The sequence below is a fragment of the Amblyomma americanum genome, chromosome 10 (assembly GCF_052857255.1).
Source record: "Amblyomma americanum isolate KBUSLIRL-KWMA chromosome 10, ASM5285725v1, whole genome shotgun sequence".
Classification (NCBI taxonomy): Eukaryota; Metazoa; Arthropoda; class Arachnida; order Ixodida; family Ixodidae; genus Amblyomma; species Amblyomma americanum.
Window position 1 is genome coordinate 117,097,155 of NC_135506.1, and position 23,334 is coordinate 117,120,488.

The 23,334-nt window shown below is 47.2% G+C and overlaps 1 protein-coding gene across 6 annotated transcripts in view; it reads right to left on the reverse strand.

Moving 5' to 3' along the window:
• LOC144106258 (cytochrome P450 3A6-like) overlaps positions 1-10,812 on the reverse strand; it is a 28,690-nt gene extending 17,878 nt beyond the window's left edge. For 2 of the 6 annotated variants that reach the window (XM_077639023.1, XM_077639022.1), the window contains exon 1: positions 10,684-10,805. Coding sequence is in view for 5 of the 6 variants with exons in the window: in XM_077639022.1 (XP_077495148.1) it covers positions 10,684-10,693 (10 nt within the window). In the remaining variant the exon portion in view is untranslated. Of the gene's footprint in view, positions 1-687; positions 885-4,634; positions 4,739-9,624; positions 9,701-10,683 lie in introns of those variants that run through there. The other 4 variants (XM_077639018.1, XM_077639019.1, XM_077639017.1 and 1 more) reach the window with 4 other exon arrangements.
• Between the last annotated feature and the right edge of the window lie 12,522 nt (positions 10,813-23,334).

A 23,334-nucleotide genomic window follows, 5' to 3' on the forward strand; every position in this document is an offset into this window, starting at 1 on the left:
GTGTCCGATCTTGTTGTTGATGTAGCAAATAAAATAAATCGCCGTGTCCTTAAAGCTTCAGTAGAGAAGCCTTAGGTCCCTTGTTTGTGACGTTTTCGCACACCCACACCTAACAATTACTAGCTGCTGCATTGAGAGGTGCTTTGAATTAACGAAACTCTTCAAGCGCCCTCACAAGCCATGTGGAATCCTTGTTCAATATGCACGGGACATGCACCTTGTTTGCAAAACTTCAATAACCTCCTTTCCAATGGCTTCACATTTGAGGACAGAGGAGGTTGGTGTTTAGGAGCACATTCTAGAATTTACGAAGGTAAATTAGTATACTGATTTGAGCTGTCAAGTTGCACAATTTTATTTAATTTGTTTATGCATTAGTATCCAAAAGACAGTTGGATTCTGAAAAAAAACGCAGTCCTTTCCATTCATAGCACCACTGTCATAACCATCTCTATGGCTTTTAAATCTCTGCGGTCAGCCTTGTCACGACAATTTCCAGCGTTCCGCTCCTTTAGTGGCAGAATTTCTAGAAAGCCCCGAAACCGCGTAATATGTCACTCGTGGTGTGAAATATGTACACCACAATTTCATCAGTCCTGTGTTTCCTGAGATACATAAACGGCTTTGCAGTCGTAAAGGGACCCGCTCACTGCATGGAGGTTTAACAAGCCAGCTGTGCGTGTGTACCGTTATGCGGTCCCTCTGCAGCTGCTTCCAGCTGCCCCAGATGAGGTCTGGTGGCGGCCCTGGGTATCCAAGACGTGAGAAGAGTCCGTGCTGCCTTTTGCGCCGCGCCACCCATGCCAAGGTCGCGGCCACTACCGCAACCACTGAGGCGGTGTTCACCACCTCCCATAAACCAGTCATCGCCAGTCGGTTATACCCTGAAAAGTATTTTGTTTAGTTATTCGGTTCACCGGCATTGTGCTCACCCTATGCAGTTTCGGTGGACAACCGAAAGGACTGCTCATCAAGTTATGCAAAGTGCCATGTAATATTCCTCTACCATAAAATACCAGACCAGAATATCGAACTGCATGGAAAAAAATAGGAAGTGGCCAGATGAGATTTATGGGTTCCGACCCCATCTCAGCACACAAGACGTCATGCTGCGACTAAAACAGGATATCATTGACTCCAGAACCAGGGACGCAAAGGTTATTCTATGTCTCGATCTCAAAAAGGCATTTGATAATGTTAAACATGAGTCAATATTGAAAGGACTCAGCCACGCCGGAGTAGGCTACAAAACCTATCGCTACATAAGAGACTTCCTCACAGATAGAACTGCGAGCATAAGCTTCCAGGAGATTAAATCCGAGGAAATAAAGCTAGGAAGCAAGGGAACCCCTCAAGGGTCGGTGCTATCACCCATTCTCTTCAACATGGCCATGAGAGAACTCCCGGGCGAACTTGAAAAAATTGGCAACCCAAACTTAGAATATAGCCTGTATGCGGACGACATTAATCTATGGATCAACCGAGGAAGTGATGCAGAGATTAATCAAACCCTACAGACAGCTGCCAATATAATTTCAACGTATGCAGAAGAACGGGGCTTAGAATTCTCGGCCGAAAAATCTGAAATATTCATATATAACGATAAGGCTCTGAGGAACAAACAACCCTCGGAAATTCAGATTTCTGTAGGAGGAAAGGAGGTATCCAAGGTGGACACAATCAGAATCCTAGGCCTTCATATGCAGTCGAATGGGAGAAACACGATAGCCATCAAAAAGTTTGAGAGCAACGTGATGCAGACGCTCAATCTCATCAAACGAGTCTCGAGCAATAGAGGCGGTCCTAAAGAAGAAAACCTACTTAGGCTCATACACGCTTTCATAAGTAGAATCAGCTACGCCACGCCGTACCTAAATCTCAAAGCAGCAGAGAGGAACAAAATCGACGCTCTCATAAGGAAGGGCGTCAAGAAAGCTCTAGGCCTGCCCATGTGCACATCCTCAGAAAAACTCCTAGCACTGGGCATACACAACACGCTTACAGAGCTCGCAGAAGCAGTCCAGACATCACAGCTAGAGAGAACCAGCACAACACATGCGGGAAGAGCCACACTAGCCAAAGTCGGACTCCAAACAGGGGAGCTAGATAGAGGGAGGATATCGACATGGAGATTAGGAGCAATCTCAGGATTCCCCCCTTACCCAAGAACATGCACCCAGAAATAAACAAGGAAAGAAGACAAAAGCGGGCAGAGGTGATAGAACGCATCTACGGTGACAAGCCTCAGGAGGAGGTCGCCTACGTAGACGCAGCGGGCGATAGACATAGTCAGTACACGACCGTCGCGGTAGTGAACGGAGCGGGTGGCCCATCACGGTCGCAACTATCCTAGGGACAAACACCGAGACGGCGGAGGAGGTCGCAATAGCACTAGCTTGCGTCGATTCCAAAGCTAAATACGTCATAAGCGACAGCAAAGCTGCAGTCCAAAATTTTAGTAGAGGGAGAGTCTCCCCTCGCCGCCAAAATTTTAAGACAAGCGACATTGAATAGAACAATCAATATAATCTGGACCCCGCGCACGAATCTGTCCGTGGCAACGAGGCGGCCCACGAGGTAGCTCGAGATCTCTACCAACGAGCTGCACAAGACGAGCCACCATTCGCAGATCACGGGAGAGAAGGGAGACTAATCTCCTGTCAGGAAGTTACAGAATATTATAGACAACATCGCAGGTACTTCTCCCACCTAGCAAGGCACTCAACAATCAACAGGCGGTGGCGTGGAGGCGTCTACAAACAGATGTCTACCCACACCCAATTCTAAGCAAACATATCATTCCAGAAATAGAGGACGATAAATGCAAGAAGTGCGGGGCGCGAGGAACCTTCGACCACATAATATGGGAGTGTAGCCAATCTCCAGGCAGGGCAAAGAACATTAATAGTAGAGACGCCTGGGAGACCTTGCTCCGGAGCACGGATTCTGAGCTCCAGCTCACCGCCGTCCGACTGGCTGAAGAGGCCGCCGGGATACAAGAGATCATGGCCAGCATCTGACGCCACTATACCCATGCGGCAGGATCTCTCCTGATCCTCCCGCCTCAACTGAGGGTATGGGACAGGGGAGGTCTGGATGAGGGGGTCTCATTATGTTGGACAATAAAGGTTTTTTCACTCACTCACTCTACCATGTGACGCTATCATCATCGTCGTCGTTGCCGGCAGCCTTACTACGACCACTGCAGGACAAAGGCGTCTCTTATATCTCTCGAGTTAACTCTGTCTAATCCGACCACGTCATCCCCGCAAACTTCTTAATCTCATTCGTCCACCAAGCTTTCTGCCGCCTCCTGCTACGCTAGCCTCCCTTGGAATCCACTCCGTTAGCCTTAATGACAGCCGTTTATCTTGCTTTTGCATTACCTGCCCTGCCCAAGCCCATTTCGATTAGGATGTCATAACCTTCGCCGCTCCCTCATCCACTCTGCCCTCTTCCTCTCTCTTAGCGTTGGGCGTCCATCATAGCCTAAATCGATTTCGGACGTTAAACCACCATAAACCTTAAAGTTGCACCTATCACTTTACATATTTCGCTGCGTTGTCCTCGGTTTATGTTTAAACCCTTATCGTTATCCTCCACGTTTCGCCCATTGGTGAATACCGTTAAGACACAGCTGTTGTAGACTTTTCTCTTGAGGGATATTGGTAAACTGCCATTCACGGTCTCAGAGTGCCTGCCAAATGCACCTCACCCCAGTCTTATTCTTGTGGCTATCTCACTTCCTGATCCGGATCAGCGGCCACTACCTGCTCTAAGTAGACATATTCCCGTACCACTTCTAACGCTTCGCTTCCTGTCGTTAACTGCTGTTCCCTTGCGAGGTTGTGGAACATTACTTCAGTTTTCTGCATATTAACCGTTCCGATTTGCCTTCTAGGTCATGGATCATGTTTGTTGTTATGCCCTTGCGATAATTACCAAGGCGCTGTCATCAGCGAATGGCAGATTACTAATGTATACACAATTAAATCTTATCCCCAACTCTTCATATTCTTGGCCTATGATTACTCGCTGTAAACACGCGGTGAACAGTACTGAAAAGTTAACGTCTCCCTGCCTAACACCCTTCCTTATTGTGATTTTATTACTTTCACTACGGAAGACTATAGTCGCTATGCAGCTGCTACATATTTTGTTCATTAACTTTACATATGGTTCTTCCGTAATGCCTGCATGCCTTTTTATGTTACGCATACACGCATGTTGCGGCTAAGTGCTATGGCAGGGATAGCATAACTACAGTATGTCGTCGTCGAGCGAAGTCCAGCCTCTGTCTCTTTGCTGCGCATCCATTGATAACCGCAAATGTATTTAACCTACCATTAAGGCCAATTAGGTGTAATCGTAAATGACCTAATATTGAGTTATGTATCGTGGAGATTTGAGGGCAGCAGCAAATAGCCTTTAGCCGTTACCAAGAAGTGGAGTGTTTTCTTTCTCTTATAAATTATAAATAAGGAATGAGTGTGTCCTATATTGCTTCAGCTTTTACCACTTGTGCACTTTTTATAAACTTCTGTATTATAGGCGCAACATTCCCATAGCTCTGTTTTCAGCGGTAACAGAACATAATAGCTCTTCGCTTATTCAGAATAAGTAAAGTCTTTCACCTCCATGCTTGTACCGAGAAATATTTTACCACTTATACTTTGACGGATGACAGAAGAAAGTCTTCAGTCACAGAATGCTGGGAGGGTTATGGCCGCCTGGGAACCTGGAATAAGATATGGCCACAAGAAACGTGAGAAATAAGGTACTTTAATAGCGAATCATTGTTTTGGGTTTTGGATTTCCCGTTGAACGACTGCAAACCTTCTTTGTTTCTTGAATCATATCTCTGAAGCGGCTGAAGAAAGTATTAGCTTGATATAATTTACTGCGATCCGAGTAAAAGCTTCGATCATTTCGAAACAGGTTTTGTGTGTGCAACTTTAATGAATTAGATGCTTTGCCATTTCTCTACATTCTAGGCTACGTGACTGCCATAAGAATGACCTCATAGGTGTGGTAACAAGCGGTGTGCTGCATGGTTTTGTCTTTGGGCCACTTTTGTTGTCTGTATTCGTTACTACACTGTCACTGTTATCGAAAATTCTCTGTTTCTCACTCCACGCCGATGGCGTTAAATATTCAGCGAAATTCGACCTACCTGCGATGCGTGCTACTTCAATAGGATCTATCTATGTTCGGTGACTGGCATTCGTTCAAATAGCTGGGGCTCAAAAATACAAAAAGAAAGCTCTTAATCCTCTTAAGAAGAACACACGGCATGCGTTTAGCGCACGGAATCTTAGGTGGCCTCTCTTGAAGCGTGGATGAAATTTGAGACGTAGCTATAATTTGTGATACCACGCTGATTTTGTCGGCACATGCAAGCTTCTGTGTTCATTGTATGTAAACTTGTAAGAATTTTTCCTTTCTGCATAATTTTGTATTGCCCATGATGTAGACTTATTTTTGCTGTTGAATATTAGTATCATAATTGCTATTTTTTACATTTATAAGTAATGTGTGTCTGGTTGTGCAACGTGGGTCACTGCCGCCTTGTACGGGATGAGCACTAGTCAAGCTGCTTCTGCTGCTGCAGCTGTTTGCCTCGCCTACCCCGTCGTTGAAGGAAAAACTCTTAAGCTGTCCTCGGTGGAACGCTTGAATACGTTAGCTGTGAGGGCGTGGGTGAGGTTAGGTGGTGGCTGGGCAAGGCTTGCGCAATGATAACTTTATTAGCGAGGCATTGCGCCCCACTACACACAAAGCACCGTGCGCGTTCAACGAGAGCATGTTAACTCACTCTGTCCCCGCGCTCGCTGCGTGACACACACTGCACTAGGCTTGGCTGCTTGGCTTTAGGGCCTGCTGTGAATGCTTGGTGGTGGCGCTAGTAGTGAGTCTGTCGCTCACATTGCAGCCAAATGTTCATTATGTATCCGAGGCTAACACACGAAATGTCATTATACTTGAGGTGGCATACATAGATTCGGTCTATCCGAGGTTAACATACTAATGTTGGTTATATCCGAGGTGACATTAAGTACGTATAGGTGGTATACCATGTTGGTTGCTAGGCTGGTGGGCGTGGCAGATGAGCCACCTTACACTCGATACTTTCCACTTGCATAAACCTTTATAATGCCAATTTATTTATTTAATAAATTGATTTATTTAATAATATATAAACGCATGACGAGAAGTTCCGCAATCTTTCGGCGCAACATGCGTTGCTTCGAGAAAACTTCCCAAGTTCTGCCCAGCGCTCGACGCATGCATTCGCATTTCTTTTTTTGCCCCGCCAGAAGCTGCGAGCTGCCTTCTCTGCTTGTTCTATGGACAGCAGTACTAGCATTCATGTTGTTTCTAATCTACACAGGCGATATAGCTAATGATACAGACGTAAAAGTCCGCATGCTTTGCCAATGATAGTTTAGTTTATAAACAAATGAAAAGCATAGAGAATCAACTTCAGTTAAATAATGCGCTTGAAAAAATAGGAACTTGGTGTGAAGATTTCCAGCTCACATTAAATTTAGTAAAATCAGTTTCGATGACAGCTTCAAGGAAGAAACTGCCACTGACTTTCCCTTATAGTTATAGAGGCACGATAATAAAGGCTGTTACCGAATGCAAATATATACCTCGGAATAATTATATCGTCATATTTAAGGAGGGAGAACACATTTCACATCATAACAAACAAGTAATTTCCGCTCTTTGCTCGGTAAGAAGTTCGATAAGATTCACCTTACTTAAAACTAAGTTGCTTGTATACACATCCCTTGTACCATCAGTCATTGAATATAAAAACTATCCTGGTTTCCTCACACAAATCATTTGATATCTAAACTGGAAGGCGTGCAGCGGAAGGCGATCAGATTTGTTTTTAACAAATATAGCCACCTCGATTCCCAACATAAAAGTGTATTACAGGCTGGCCTTCCCACCATTAGTATTCGAGCAAACAATACCCGCCTGATATTTATTTATCTTCCTTTATCTGAAGCACTAAACATACACTCTAACCAATATTTATCACTTTCGGCCACACTTAGTAACAGGAAACAACATTCAAAACACTTTGTACACAATCAAAAACACAGTAATATATTTACGTTTTCTTTTTTTCCACAAGCAATTCGAGACTGGAGGTCATTGCCTGACCATACTGCTAATAGCTCATCTCTCATAACCTTCGCTTCGCACTTGTTCAGTCTCGACTGAGCCATATATAATGCTCTTTTCGCTATTTGGTGCTGGTTCTATTGTTTTTATTTCATGTATTTTTGTATTACCGTTGTAAATTTGCCGCGGCTACTGTTATCTTTGCTTATTCATTTTCTTTCGGACTGCGAATTTTATGCGTTTTTGGTAGTAATATGGAATTTTATGTTCATCTGTGCCTCCTAAGTGTTTGTAAGGTTCCTTATAAGTACATTTCGCCTTCTCTTTTGTGTTTTTATATCCGAGGCGATACACTTAGGTTCGTTATATCTGAGGTCAACTCACTAAGTTTGGTACATCCGAGGGCAACACCAGAACGTTCCTCATACCTCATGTGGCATACTTAAGTTCGGTATGTCTCAGCTTGACATGCTAACGTTCTTTACATGCGAGGTGGCATAACAAGGTTTGGTATATCCGAGCTTCACATACTAATGTTATTTACATCCGAGGTTGCATAACTAGGTTGATTATATCCGAGCTTAACATACTAAAGTTCTTAACATCCGAGGTGGCATAACAAGGTTTGGTATATCCGAGCTTCACATACTAAAGTTCTTTACATCCGAGGTGGCAAAACTAGGTTGATTATGTCCGAGCTTAGCATACTAAAGTTCGTTACATCCGAGGTGGCGTAATTAGGTTGGGTATATCTGAGCTTAACCTACAAAATTTCTTTACATCTGAGGTGGCATAACTAGGTTGGGTATATTCGAGCATAACATGCTAAAGTTCTTTATATCCGAGGTAGCATAACGAGGTTCGGTACATACGAGCTTAACATGCAAAAGTTCGCTACATCCGAGGTGGCAATACTAACGTTCGTTACATACGTGTGTAACACACGAAAGGTGGTTATATCCGAGGTAGCAACACTACGACCTCAGTATGCCACCTCGAACTGGCATACTGGTACCGTGGGCAGGTAGCAACCTTCCCACCGGGCTGTGGCCAACCTGCTTTCCTTAGTCTACCGACAGTCTACCGACAGGGAAAGTAATTTTAAGCGGGTAGAAGTGACCAAGCGAAGGTTATCTGATTGGTAAATAAAATCAAGACAAGAGTAAAATTACATGTCATGGCTAGGTGGCTTGAGCCACCGCCCGATTTAAAGGGTTCAGCCATATCCATCCTTCCCTCCATCCATCCATCCATGCACTGAACCATGTAATTAAAAAATACCATTGATGGAAAGAAGACAACTGGAAAAAAGAAAAAAAGACGAACTAGCATAGGCTGAAGCAGCTTATAGAGAAGGCGGAAGAAATGAAAGCTTCAAGGAGAGAAAGAACGCGAAAAAGAGCTGTGCTTCTTGCATGAGTGGCCCCCAACATAGCGTCGCTATCCTAGCAATTAGCAAGCCCATTTCTCTGTGCCAAGGATTTAAACACGGATGTGTTCTTCATGTGAAGATTCCAGAACCCCTTCGCTTTAAGACGGCAATACACATTGAAGGAAACTGAAAGAATCTTGTCAGCCGGAGACGTTGCTTTGGCAAGCAGCTGCAAACAGCACACAGGAGAGTTCTGATGTAACACGCACATGCGGCAAGGCATGGACGTAATGCACACAGAAGGCATGCACAAGGGACTTCGAAAGCCATCGACGCTGCCTTCCTCTCTTAAGAGAACAAAAGCGCCTGCGTCGCACGATACGCAAAGACCATTTTTCCTCGAAACACCTGTAAGAAGAGTATGATGAGGGGCCGTTTGGTGTAGTATGGTCTAATACTTCAAACTGCTCCAAGAGACGAGATCGACACGCAGGGCCACAAGTATACCCCTCCTATCTTTTTATTCTCCCGGATGAACGCCAGTAAAGCGCAAACTTTCAAGTAGAAGATAATCTTTCATGCAAAAGGCAGAGAAATTCTCGACGTCTTACCAATAGCGACATGCAGCCATGACAGGTGTTTTAGCGTGTCTCAAGTTGATTTATTCGATAAACATCTGGCATTTCTAGGTTGGGCTTGAGCTCATTTCGTGCCGTTTTTGACTGTCGGGAATGTTGATGCGCAGGCACGATGTTGGTGACAATAGCAAGGCGGGGACGGCTTTCTCCGACAAACTCCAGTTGAAAGTCTGACCACCTCTTTTCTCACCTTTCATCTTTATCTCTTCTGATGCTTTAATCTATTTGTTGCTTTGACCCTTTGATAACTTTGATGGTTTATTCCATGACACTTTTCACTGAAGGAACAGTCACCGCGCAATCTGTGCGCAGCTCTGAGTGTCGTCGGTTATGATTTAAAACATTTGCATATGAAAATGGCATACTCAAGTTCATTGCCGGTCACGCGCACGCGAGTCAATGCAATTCAGTTTGTTCAATTTTAAATAATAAGCAATGTCTGTAATCAAGATTCAAACGTATGTGGTGCCCTACCAAAAGTGGTGCTGACTGAGGACTTGAGAAGGCGTCATCGCCATAGATTTCATCACTGACACTTTGCCGTCTTTCTCTTCTCCAATGAGGTTCTCCTGCGTCGTGCGAACAAGCGGAACTCGGGGGAGTAATAAATAAACACTCGGCTTTAATAAGTCCCCTCGGAAGCGTGGTAAAAAAACTAACGAAAACTGATAGTCGCTAACTGCGCTCAAGTGTTTGGCATAAGTTATAGTCTGGTGGCCCTGTGCACATGGTATTCGGAAATTGTGGGAGGACTTCTGGCGCCAAATATCACGTAAACAGCCTGCATCGGGCCGCCGGTAAAATTCTGCTTTTTTTCTAGCCTTTTGAAAATTAAGTGGAAGCTGGCAGTCAGTGATTCTTGGGCCCTTGCTCTCTCCCTTTGTTATTTAAGTATTTTTTTTTCAGGCATCAATAGATTCTTGTAAATATCCATTCCCTTTCCTCCCCACCATAGAACAGTGGAATTCATTGGATGGTTCACTTCGTTCTCATCTGCACGATGTATTTGGGAATCGATTACCGAGTCTTGTGTGGGGTGATTATTGAACAGTACATGTAAATAAAAATAAATAATAGCAAATATATTTAGAACAAGGTAGCCAACCTCCGTAACCTGGCGGTCAAAACAACGCAGCATTATTAGAAAAAAAAATATTTATATGCACAAGCCCTTTAAACAGGTATTAGAGGCCCCTTCAAATGACGGTTACCGAAGTATCACTTTTTAATTTCTCATTTTAAGTCAAACTGGGCTGAGCAGCTACTCAAGAAGAAAAACAAGCATACACGGATAAAAGGTTGGTACGAATAATGCAGCCGTGAAAGGGGCTTCAATGCGAACATATACTGCGTGCAACATGCAGAGTAAACACGCCGCGCATAAGCCCTCAAAAGCGAGCCGAAAATTAATAAACGAATTAAGAATTCCAATTCCTGCTCCAAGCGACGAGATCTGCTGCCAGTTTAACGCGCGGATCCACCCTTACGACGTCGTATGGCTCGCGTCACACAGTAATGAGTGGCGGTCCTTACCCTGTATCATGACGCGACAGGCCCCGTTTCTTTACGAAAAGGTGCAGCGTAGACTTTCTTGAAATGTTATTCAGCACCACTTTTTCCAGAGGAGCACACAGACACACATGAGTGGACGGACACTGAGGCACGGCTAGACTGGCGGCGCGAGCACGAAGATTCCCCTTTCTCCCTCACCACATGACGCGGGGAGGGAGAAAGAACGCCGGCTGCAAGTAAAGTTATGGGCAGATCGTTGTCCAGGCCTGCAATATTTATTCTCTTCTGGCTCGCTTCGATGAATCAGTTGAGAGAGAAAACTGTGAGAGTAGTTTTTTGAATCCCTAAATATCGCGTCGTACCTAGCAGTAAGCTACTCTGAAAATTTTAAAGCAGGTTGATGAGTGATTCAATAGTTATTGCTATGTTGTAATTATTCCTTAGCGTCGACCGGAGCGTATACATATGGGGCTACAAATATGTAGCCGAGTCTCTGTGCTATATCAGCTGTAATGAGTAATTACTCCCTAACCGAAATCTACTCCACATCGAGGGTTCCATAAATACGCTGGAAAAATGTTTATCTCCACATCAGTTCTTTTATCCTTCTCGCAAAATGCCTCAGAGGCCTTTTAATATTTCCTGCTAGGCGCCTCATACGTTTCAACTCATACGACATGCATCATACGGCACGAGCGTCACCCAAGTAAGCATTGAACAGTGTTATTGTTGACAGTTTTAGGATAACTGACGGCTTCCAGTGCATCGACGTTAGGAATTATTCTCCGTACCTTTTTCTTCTGTAATACCGGGCTGAATAGTGTGCTACAGAATTACGTGCTATTATCGGCGATTCCGTAAGGACTGCAATAGGTATGCTCTGAAAGCTTTGGCTGGTTTGCGATTGACAGAGTGATCGACAGACTGACGCCAGGCAGGACGGTGGCGCCTTGTTTTTGTCGATACAAACATTAAGCCTCGCAACGTCTGCAGACAAAAAAATAAAAAAGCAACGAAGGCGTGACAGTGCAGTGCCCATGGCACATTTCCTTGCGTAACACTGAGAGGGCGGGCACGTGGACGACCAGCAACGCGCGGACGTGCTCGCGATGCAAAGCAGGTCGGTTTGAAGGCCGCCGACTTCGCCATGGATGCAGACGCTCTCTTTGCTTCTGGTTTTGGGCAAGCCATCTGTTTCGACGTTGGAAAACGGCGACCGCGGAGTCGATGTTGTCGCGCCAGTTTTGCTTTTACAACACGCGGCGTCCGCCATCGCTTCACTCGCGGACGAGGTCAGTGCACTGGCTAGCGGCTGGCACGTCACTGACCGCCCACGTACTGGCGCATGAGCCGCGACTTCGGCTGACGGAGGGGGGGGGGGGGGGGGGGGGGGGGGGGGAAGGCACTGGATGCGAAAGACGCTTTTTACTCTTCGCAAGGCATGGCCGAGTGCATTGCGATACGTGAAAGCGTAGGCTGCATGCGATGTTCCAAAGAGTTCGCATTCCACGACAGTCGTGCTGCCATTTTATTCTTCGTTGCTTTTTTCTTGGCTTCTAATTTCCGCTCCGCTTTTGAAATTTCGCTAGCAATAGCTCTACAGAATGGCTACTTGTTGGTGCTCTCGCTTTCCGTTTTCCGGGAAAGACGAAGTGAGTGTGCATCTACTTCACACCTGTAGTCGGACGCAGCGGACTACCTCGAATGCAGTAAGCTTATCGGCGCTGGCAGCATTTTGTTGGCATTAACCAGAAGGAAAGGACACAGGCAAACAGCAAGAGTAGAAGCTACGTGACAGTGTCTACTTGGCGTGTGACCTCCTGCTCTCTTCCATTATGTCCATGCCTTATTGCGCTAGTTGGCAACCCTCAAATGTGAACTGACCAACTGGCCGAATTCTGTATTTTGTGCCCATGTTGCGTACAAGTCCCGTGATTCATGCTTTTCTGTAGTGCGTTAGAACTTAAGCCCGAACTCAGTGATATCGCCACTCTCTGTCCTGCTCGGAATCCGCACGAAAGATCATTTTACAATGAATACGCTTAAAGAAAGCATCAGTCACAGTCCATAGAACGAAAGCATTCACGGAGTGATGCATAGGAGTGAGCAGTTACATCAGCTTACGCGCGGGGTGGCGGCCCATTATGAACCCGTAGGAACAACGTATTATCACTATTCTTAGTCATTCATCGCAAAAAACACTGCTGCAAGCCCGGGGAAGCCGGCCAATCAAAGGCAACTACATTCGTGCTGAAAATTCAGGTAAGCCAGTAAAAGAAAATATGGAATGTTGTGACGCAACAGCAAAAGAAAGTGGAAACAACCAAAAGTAAAATCCTCATTTCGAAAAGCTTTCATCGTAAATCATCATCAGCCTTAATACGTCCACTGAACCATTCTTCAATTAACCTTGTCTTGTGCAAGCTGCGGCCACCCTAATTAAATGCATTCAGGCAGAATCACCACTGCTCAGGCACTTTGCTCGCATCAGAGAGTCTGATCGTCCATCCAAGTGTTTTTACCTTTTGACTCGACTGGCTCAATTCTATCGTCGTGGCGCAGCCTGGAAACGAGCATTTGGAAGAGCAGAACACAATCATAAAATATGAAGACGACGGCGAGTTACAAAGCGAAGCTCAAGACGCTAGCTGTTGTACCACGTAGCGCGAGAGACTGAGGTTCTTTAGAATACGGCTTGGAGCTACACGCATGGTAAGTTCTTTTTCTCCTGCCTCCCAGGCCGGCGGAAAAGTTTCGAATAAGTTCGGCATCGCGTTCTTCAGGTTCGGGCGGTGGTCAGCTAGAGTTTATCGAGAATGGGAACTAAGAGAGCTTCAAGCATGAAATGAAGACATCCAATAATTCTGCACAATACAGCGAAAATAATTAGAGAGCTATTATAATAACACGATCAATAGAATCCATCAAATGCAAATATTAGAAACAAAAATAAACTGGCAGCGGTTGTACTTAAAATATGGAGTGGTGATTGTTGTTTCAACATTGTTTGGGAAGTTGGGTAAGTGGAAAATACCTGCAAATGTATCATAGTCAGAGCTCTACCCATGAAGGAGACAGCCATTGCGCAGGATGAAGCTCTAATAAAATCAGAGGAATCAAGTAGGTTTTACTGTGGGTTGTAGCTTACCAATGATGAATTTATAAACAAAGTGGTTGAGAGGAGGCTTTGTGAGATTAGAACCTCATCACACTTCACATGGAAGTAACAAATAAGTTACACGTCTCAAGAGTATTGTCTCAAGAATATTATTCGTAGCTCTTCATATCGTATGTTGTAGACAAGAGCAAAGTTAGGTGCTCTTCCTTTCGCTTGTGAGGCGATGCAAAAATAAGTTACGCATACCCACCACTAACCGCAGCATTTCGTATTCAGTCTTTAGACTTTGGCGGGCTGCAGCTTTTAAACGAAGGTAGCATTTTTTAGTTGAATTTTCTGTGTTCATGTCTCGGAAGCAACTTTACTGTATATACAACACTTTGTCATATATATGGCGTCTAGTTGCAGGTAACTTGCAGCGTTCTTCATCGGTATCGGCTCCACCGCAGTTTATGCCCGGGTCTTCACCACCCTCATAAATGAAGTCGCCTTGGATTCCATCCATTGATCTCTAAATATCTCTTAGCTTTAACGACAACGTACAGGAAAACAGCAGGCCACGAATTCACAACCCACGAGCTCAAGTGTCGCTCTTCTTCGCCGTACGGTCCGGGTTACTTCTTTGCCGTACTTGTTGCTATTCAAGCAGGTGTCCTAAGTGCTTCTTGAATGGGTCACAGCTGCACGGGGTACATGGTGTAGCTCTTCGAAGAGTGTGTTGCGCAAGGTTATTTATACACAGATGATGCATAGTTGCTGTATGTGGACTGCTTTGTGTAGCGACTGCTATCGAGCGCCCGTTCCTGGGTTTCGCGTCGGTGTAGTGGTGGTAGTCGACGTTAGCGGTGTGTGCGTTGCCATGGAAACCACTCGGAGGGCGGTTGCCGCGCGCGGAGGAGGTTATTGCGCCAGTGTAAGATTGCGCAATGGGAGGGTGCTGGCCACGGAAGGTGGCTTCCCTTGAAAAAGAGACAGCAAGGCGGCTGCCATGGGAGCCACCGTCCGGGCGGTAAGATTAGGAGGAGGGTATGACTATAGGGCAAGAATGAGCAAACCGGGGAAGAGGAGGAGTTGCCGTACAAGGAGGATGGCACGGAGAGAGAAGGGATGTGCAACGCGAGGGTGGGTACCGTGGAAGGTAGAAGGAGGAGGGAATGACTATAGCGCAAGAATGAACAAACGGGGAAGAGGAGGGGTTGCCGTACCAGGAGGATAGCACGGAGAGAGAAGGAATGTGCAACGGGAGGCCGGGTACTTTGGAAGGTAGACGGAGGAGGGAAGGACTATAGCTCTAGAATGAGCAAACGGAGAAGAGGAGGGGTTGCCGTACCAGGAGGATGGCACGGAGAGAGAAGGGATGTGCAACGGGAGGTCGAGTACCTTGGAAGGTAGAAGGAGGAGGGAATGACTATAGCTCTAGAATGAGCAAACTGGGGAAGAGGAGGAGTTGCCGTACAAGGAGGATGGCACGGAGAGAGAAGGGATGTGCAACGCGAGGGTGGGTACCGTGGAAGGTAGAAGGAGGAGAGAATGACTATAGCGCAAGAATGAGCAAACTGGGGGAGAGGAGGGGTTGCCGTACCAGGAGGATGGCACGGAGAGAGAAGGGATGTGCAACTCGAGGGTGGGTACCGTGGAAGGTAGGAGGAGGTGGGAATGACTATGGCTCAAGAATGAGCAAACGGGGGGAGAGGAGTGGTTGCCGTACCAGGAGGATGGCACGGAGAGAGAAGGGATGTGCAACGCGAGGGCGGGTACCTTGGAAGGTAGAAGGAGGAGGGAATGACTATAGATCTAGAATGAGCAAAGTGGGGAAGAGGAGGGGTTGCCGTACAAGGAGGATGGCACGGAGAGAGAAGGGATGTGCAACGCGAGGGTGGGTACCGTGGAAGGTAGAAGGAGGAGGGAATGACTATAGCTCTAAAATGAGCAAACGGGGGAAGAGAAGGGGTTGCCGTACAAGGAGGATGGCACGGAGAGAGAAAGGATGTGCAACGCGAGGGTGCGTACCGTGGAAGGTAGACGGAGGAGGGAATGACTATAGCTCTAAAATGAGCAAACGGGGGAAGAGAAGGGGTTGCCGTACAAGGAGGATGGCACGGAGAGAGAAGGGATGTGCAACGCGAGGGTGGGTACCGTGGAAGGTAGAAGGAGGAGGGAATGACTATAGCTCTAAAATGAGCAAACGGGGGAAGAGAAGGGGTTGTCGTACAAGGAGGATGGCACGGAGAGAGAAGGGATGTGCAACGCGAGGGTGGGTACCGTGGAAGGTAGAAGGAGGAGGGAATGACTATAGCTCTAAAATGAGCAAACGGGGGAAGAGAAGGGGTTGCCGTACAAGGAGGATGGCACGGAGAGAGAAGGGATGTGCAACGCGAGGGTGGGTACCGTGGAAGGTAGGAGGAGGAGGGAATGACTATGGCTCAAGAATGAGCAAACGGGGGGAGAGGAGTGGTTGCCGTACCAGGAGGATGGCACGGAGAGAGAAGGGATGTGCAACGCGAGGGCGGGTACCTTGGAAGGTAGAAGGAGGAGGGAATGACTATAGATCTAGAGTGAGCAAACTGGGGAAGAGGAGGGGTTGCCGTACAAGGAGGATGGCACGGAGAGAGAAGGGATGTGCAACGCGAGGGTGGGTACCGTGGAAGGTAGACGGAGGAGGGAATGACTATAGCTCTAAAATGAGCAAACGGGGGGACAGGAGGGGTTGCCGTACAAGGAGGATGGCACGGAGAGAGAAAGGATGTGCAACGCGAGGGTGCGTACCGTGGAAGGTAGACGGAGGAGGGAATGACTATAGCTCTAAAATGAGCAAACGGGGGAAGAGAAGGGGTTGCCGTACAAGGATGATGGCACGGAGAGAGAAGGGAGGTGCAACGCGAGGGTGGGTACTGTGGAAGGTAGAAGGAGGAGGGAATGACTATAGCGCAAGAATGAGCAAACTGGGGGAGAGGAGGGGTTGCCGTACAAGGAGGATGGCACGGAGAGAGAAGGGATGTGCAACGCGAAGGTGGGTACCGTGGAAGGTAGAAGGAGGAGGGAATGACTATTGCTCAAGAATGAGCAAACGGGGGAAGAGGAGGGGTTGCCGTACAAGGAGGATGGCACGGAGAGGGAAAGGAGGTGCAACGCGAGGGTGGGTACCGTGGAAGGTAGAAGGAGGAGGGAATGACTATAGCTCTAGAATGAGCAAATGGGGGAAGAGGAGGGGTTGCCGTACAAGGAGGATGGCACAGAGAGAGAAGGGATGTGCAACGCGAGGGTGGGTACCGTGGAAGGTAGAAGGAGGAGGGAATGACTATAGCTCTAGAATGAGCAAACGGGGGAAGAGGAGGGGTTGCCGTACAAGGAGGATGGCACGGAGAGGGAAAGGAGGTGCAACGCGAGGGTGGGTACCGTGGAAGGTAGAAGGAGGAGGGAATGACTATAGCTCTAGAATGAGCAAATGGGGGAAGAGGAGGGGTTGCCGTACAAGGAGGATGGCACGGAGAGAGAAGGGATGTGCAAAGGGAGGGCGGGTACCGTGGAACGTGCAGGGAGAGTACGGCAAGAGCGGAGGAATGTATACCAGTGTCCGTCTGGGGTGTCTGCTGCGACACGAGAAGCCCGATAAGAGGCTCAGCGGGCGGCTGGAAGAGTGAGTGTGCGTGGAAAATTAATTAGAGCGCTGTGTAACTGTTCACATATAAAGTCTCTCAAATTCCCTACCCCTTTATATCGTGAAAATACAATCCTTCAACGACAGTCGCTGAAACTCACGTTGCACTCGGTGATAACCACCGTGTGAGTTTTCTTTTTTCTATCTATCGGACACCAATTTAGGAGGAGCGGTCCACGGCCGAGCTCAGCCCATAGTCGAGTATAGTACACGGTAATATGGCTATGTAAGGATGCACGCTGAAGTGGAAGTAGGATGTGTAATGAAAGTGGGAGCCAACATTGATGAGCATTCTAATGACGTAATGAGCTGCATTTTTAAAATGAAAATGACAATTCGTTTTTAGCACCTGAATCGCGCCGGAAGGGAACAGATAAAGGAGGGACTGAGAGAAGAAGGGAAGAAAGAGGAGCCGTAGTGAAGGGCTCCAGAATAATTTCGACCACCTGGTGGATCGTTAACTTGCACTGACATCGCACAACACACGGGCGCCTTTGCATTTCGCCTCCATGGAAACAGGGCTGCTGCGATCGGGTTCGGACCCGGGTACTCCATCTCAGTATCTTCCTAAGGAGTGGAGCAGGAGAGCAGAATTTTCAACACAACGCGCCGCTTGCAAGTGGCGTCAGGTTTCCGCGTTTGCGTCGGGCAGCTCAACATGCAGAAACTCAAAAGCTTTTGAACCGTTAGCTTCACTACTAGAGGTAACGGGCTAAGATCGCCGTGTACTTCCCATGACCCTCAAGGCTCAGCCAAGGTCAAGCCTTCAGTTTATAAGCTTGGAGAACCATTGAACCGTGATGTGGGCATTAACCTATTAACGCTACCGCGTCACACCCCTAAAGCCGAGCTTAAGCGTCCCTTTCAATTTTTTCTGGCCCTTTACTCCTGCAGCAGCTTGAAAAATAAAGTAGTTTGGAAAGAGCGAGAAAATTTCTGTTCTTAAAATTTTCTAAATCTGAGCAGATATTCTCTTCTCGCCAAAGTTTTGTCCTCAGATACCTTGAAGTTGGATGGTTGGAATGAAGTTCAATGTCCAACGAATAAAGTTATCTACCCACCCCCCGACATGCAGGTCAGAGGTGGCTGCCGCCGGTTCAGATGCAGGCTGGGAGATCTAGGGTCCCAGCAGCCTCTTCAGCCAATTGAACGAGCTGGAGCTCAGGGCCCGAGCTGCGCTACAAGGTCTCCCAGGTGTCTCTACAGTCTATAGTGTTTGTCCCTCCGGGAGAGTACGGGCATTTCCACATTATGTGCTCGAGGGTCCTTCTCGCGCCACAAAGAATACATTCATCGCTCCTGGCTTTGGGGACCTTGTGGTTCGCCATAACCGGGTGCGGATACGTATAAGTTTGAAGTCGCCTCCACGCGACTGCTTGTCTGTTGTCTAATTTCGGGTCTGGCGTGCGTACAAGTCTACGCCACATCATATTTCACGTCGCACCAATCATGTCTACAAAGTTTTCCCTATCTTCACTCGGACGGTAAAGTACTAAATCTCGCCTATAACCTGGTCAAAAAAAGAATGGAATCAGCTGTCCTCCAGTATTGCTACTATAACCCAGTTTTCCTTATTTCAGTCCGAATGCTAACTTATCTGGAATCCCAGCGCGTTGAGTACCAAGATTTGCTTTTTATATCAATTATTCGCAAACCAATATCTTCTCATTCTTTGTCATTTGTGCATTTTTTGTAACAGTGTTAATGCTCTTATGTTGTTTCTCAACTTGCCGTATTAACCACCTGAAGTGATTTTTCGTCTTTGAAAATTGTGCTCTGACTTATGCACCCCCTCCCCCTTTTCCAATGCCCCCAGTGGGCCTCTAGGGTGTTTGAAAAAATAAATAAACATAATAGGATGCTGCGTGATCTGCCCATATTTTATCAAGCGCTCTCCGCTCTCTCGGACATCGACGGCCCCTGTAGCGGCTCGGCGATAGAGATCTCGAGCCAGCTCGTGGGCCGCCTCGTCGCCGCGGACGGCTTCGTGCGCCATAGTCCAAATTATCTGAATTTTCCTACACAACTTTCTCTGGCCTAGGATTTGGCCGCTTAGCGCGAGCTCTTTCCCTTCCTAAAATTTTGTATGGCAGTTCTGTTGTCACTGATGACAAACTTCGCTTCAGTTCCAAAGCAAGCTGACGCGATCGCAATTTCCTTGGCAACTTCTATGCTACGCACGCGCAAAGTGGCAGCTGTCACGGGATTGCCCCAGCCGATTACGACCGTTGCCACCGTAAAGCCGCCGCCACCTCGAGCCGCGTGTACATAGGCCACCTCATGTTCCGAGATTTAAATAATTATAATAATATTTGGTTTTTGGGGAAGGGAAATGGCGCTGCATCTGTCTCATATATCGTTGGACACCTGAACCGCGCCGTTAGGTTAGGGATAAGGGAGGGAGTGAAAGAAGAAAGGAAGAAGGAGGTGCCGTAGTGGAGGGCTCCGGAATAATTTCGACCGCCTGGGGATCTTTAACGTGCACTGACATCGCATAGCACACGGGCGCCTTAGCGTTTTTCCTCCATAAAAACGCAGCCGCCGTAGTCGGGTTCGAACCCGGGAACTCGGGATTAGTTGTCAAGCGCCCTAACCTCTGAGCCACCGCGGCGGGTAAATATAGTTTCATATACTCGGCTCGTTTTTGCCTCCTGGGTTTGTTATATTTCGTGTGCATGTTTCTTGGCTTAGGGGGAATGATCAGATTTTGTCTGACTTCCCTATTTACCTCCACCCATAGCGTGGGGCCTCTATCTGGTTTTATTCCAACTGGTCATAATCGCTCTTCCAGTCCTCGTGGTGTTTTCTCTCAATTTGGGAGGTTCGCACCGCCTCGGCCAATTCTGCCCATGTGTTCGTACCCCTAGCGCCATCTATATCTCTGTGGATGTGCACATGGACAGACTCAGCGCTCTTTGCACGCATTTTCTCATTAGAGACTCAATCTTTTCTTCTTCCACCGCTTTCAAATCTAGATATTGTTTTGTGTAGCTCTCCCGGCTGAAGATGTACGCCTCCACCAGCTTAATCAATTTTTTTTCAATTAACCCACGGCCCCTGCTCGCCGCCCACCTACTTAAGCTCAAGGTCTGCATTGCGCGATTCTCCAGCCTTCTGATAGTCTCGCCATTATGTCCGTGTGTAGAGAGGGAAAATTCCTCGAGTTCAACATCAGTGACGAAGAGTAATGTGGCAGCACTCTTTCAACATCAGCTATATTCGGTCTTTCAATAGAAAGCTCCTGTTACTCCATCTCTTTACGGCGCTCCTCGAATTCTTATTCCCTACTCCCTCTTCTTCTGGATCTCTTGAAAATTGGTTATTGGGGAAAGAAAATGGCGCAATATCTCTCCCACATCTCGGCGTACACCTGAACTGCGCCGTAAGGCAAAGCGTAAAGGAGGGACTGAAAGAAGAAAGGAAGAAATAGGTGCCGTAGTGGAGGGCTGCGGTATAATTTCACCACCTGGAGATCTTTAACGTGTACTGGAATCGCACAGCACACGGGCACCATTGCATTTCGCTTCCATCGAATCGCTGCCGCTGCGGTTGGGATCGAACCCGGGTACTCCGGATCAGTGGCCGAGCATTCTAACCACTGAGCCACCCCGGCTATCTTCTTCTCTCTCGAGGACCGATTACACTGACCGTTATCGCGAATGACGTTCTTTAAAATCTTCTAACAGTGATAATCCTCAGGCGTAGACAACAGTGAACCGCACTTGCGTCTTCATAAGAACGCACTGCATACATACCTTTGGAGATAGGAGCCGAATTTATTCATGCTATCTGGAAGCGCTTGAACCAAAAAGACAATGAAGAGGGTGAAGTAGTAAACTAGGGTGAAGATAGCCTCAATGAAGGGCATGGGCTTTTGTGGTTGTTACGGTTCGTTCTCTGCAAATAGCTGTCGCTGAATCTCGTGTTAGGCAGCGGGGACTCTCGACTGAGTTCATTTTTAAAGCTGATCGTGTGCCACCGATAGACATAGGCACTCGCACGAATACACATTTCAAAGTTACACGCTCGAATACACATTTCAAAGTTACACGCTCTTCCCTCAACCTATCCGAGATTGGAACATGCTGCCGAATGGACGGCTTGTTAAGCCTGTAGTAGATTGGGAGTGAGTACTGTTTCGACTTGTTTGCACTTTGTTCCTTTACTAGCAAAGTAAAAAACTACTCCCGGAGGTGCGGCGAATACATTCAAGGAACTTCGGATTGCGAAGCGAGCACGCAACCCGTCGGCCCCGGTTCGCGCTTCTTCGCGGCTAGCAAAAGCGGAATGATTTCACCTTCAAAATACGAAGCAGTCTTCAGTGCCCTATGTAATATTTAACTGTGTGTATAATTGAAAAAGTTTTCCTGGTTTCATTTTTCTTTTCCTCCACAGAAACTAGACTGTAAGCATTTTTTAGTCCTTCTCCTGCAACAGCCTCCATCGTGAGGCTAACAGCATGCTGAAAACAACTTAATAAAAATAAATAACTAGCATTCGAGGTTATCTCCCCGCGCTCGCGCGTTCCCTTTCGTTAAGCTGAGCACAGTACGTACCTGGTTGCAGAGGTCGTCGTCCTCGACATCAATGGCGCACACGAGCCTGAACAGGTCGTCCAGCAGGTGCTTGCTCTGTGCCACCAGGCTGGCCGCCGACAGCGACACAAGCATAAAAGGCAACACCAGGTAGGCGGAGTGGAAGTAGGCGCCTGACGCCGAGTACGGGTTGAAGTGCGCCGGTGTGTGCTACACGGCGCAACGCTGGCCACGATGTTCAGCACCGTGTCCGCGTACCTGCGCCGGTCGGTTGACGGCGCTCTTTCCATATGATCGTGTGCCAACGCCACGTGTTCCCGTACACGTACTGGACATGTACAGTTGTCCACAGACCTCTCTAGAGCGCTCCAACTCCTTGCCGTCTGCACTGGAAGGATGGATGGATGGATGGATGGATGGATGGATGGATGGATGGATGGATGGATGGATGGATGGATGGATGGATGGATGGATGGATGGATGGATGGATGGATGGATGGATGGATGGATGGATGGATGGATGTATGGATGGATGGATGGATGGATGGATGGATGGATGGATCGATGGATGGATCGATGGATGGATAGATGGATGGATGGGAGTGACGGACGGACGGACGGACGGACGGACGGACGGACAGGTGGACGGACGCACGGAGCGGACGTATGGATAAGACTGAACCCCTTAAATCGGGTTGTGGCTCAAGCGACCTAGCCATGACTCGTAATATTTTACTCTTGTCTCGATTGAAGCCACCAATAATATACCCTTCGCTTGGATACTTCTACCCGTTTAAAATATATTTTTCCTTCCCTGTCCTTAAACCTCGAGGCTTTGAATAAATCAGCCTCGCTGCTTTCCACTTCAAGGTGAAGCCCTTTAAAAAAAAAGTATCAAGTGTTCTACCATATCCTTCTCCTCTCCACAAGCACCGCACAACGTATCTGGCTCGTGGTATCTAATCCAATATGTCTTAGTCCGCAATACTCCCCTCCTGACCTCAAACAACAAGGAGCTCCCTTACAAGTATCATAGATATTTTCTTTGCCTATTTCCTGCTTAAAGTTCCTATATGTTCCTAGTGCCGATTTCGTCAGCATCCCCGTTTTCCACAGAGCCCTCTCTGTTTCTTTAACCTTTTTTCTAGCCGATAATTACTGATTTGCCCCCCACTGCGGTCCAGATATTTTCTTGTCAATTTTCTAGTTCGCTTTGTGGTTTTTGTGTCCACATTTTTCATGTATAGGTACCTGAAAACTTTCTTTGCCCACTGCTTTCCCATAATTTTTCCTAATCGCTCCCGAAATGCTGTTTGGATGTTCTTGGAGTATGGTTGCAGGGTATTAGTTTATCCCTGAAT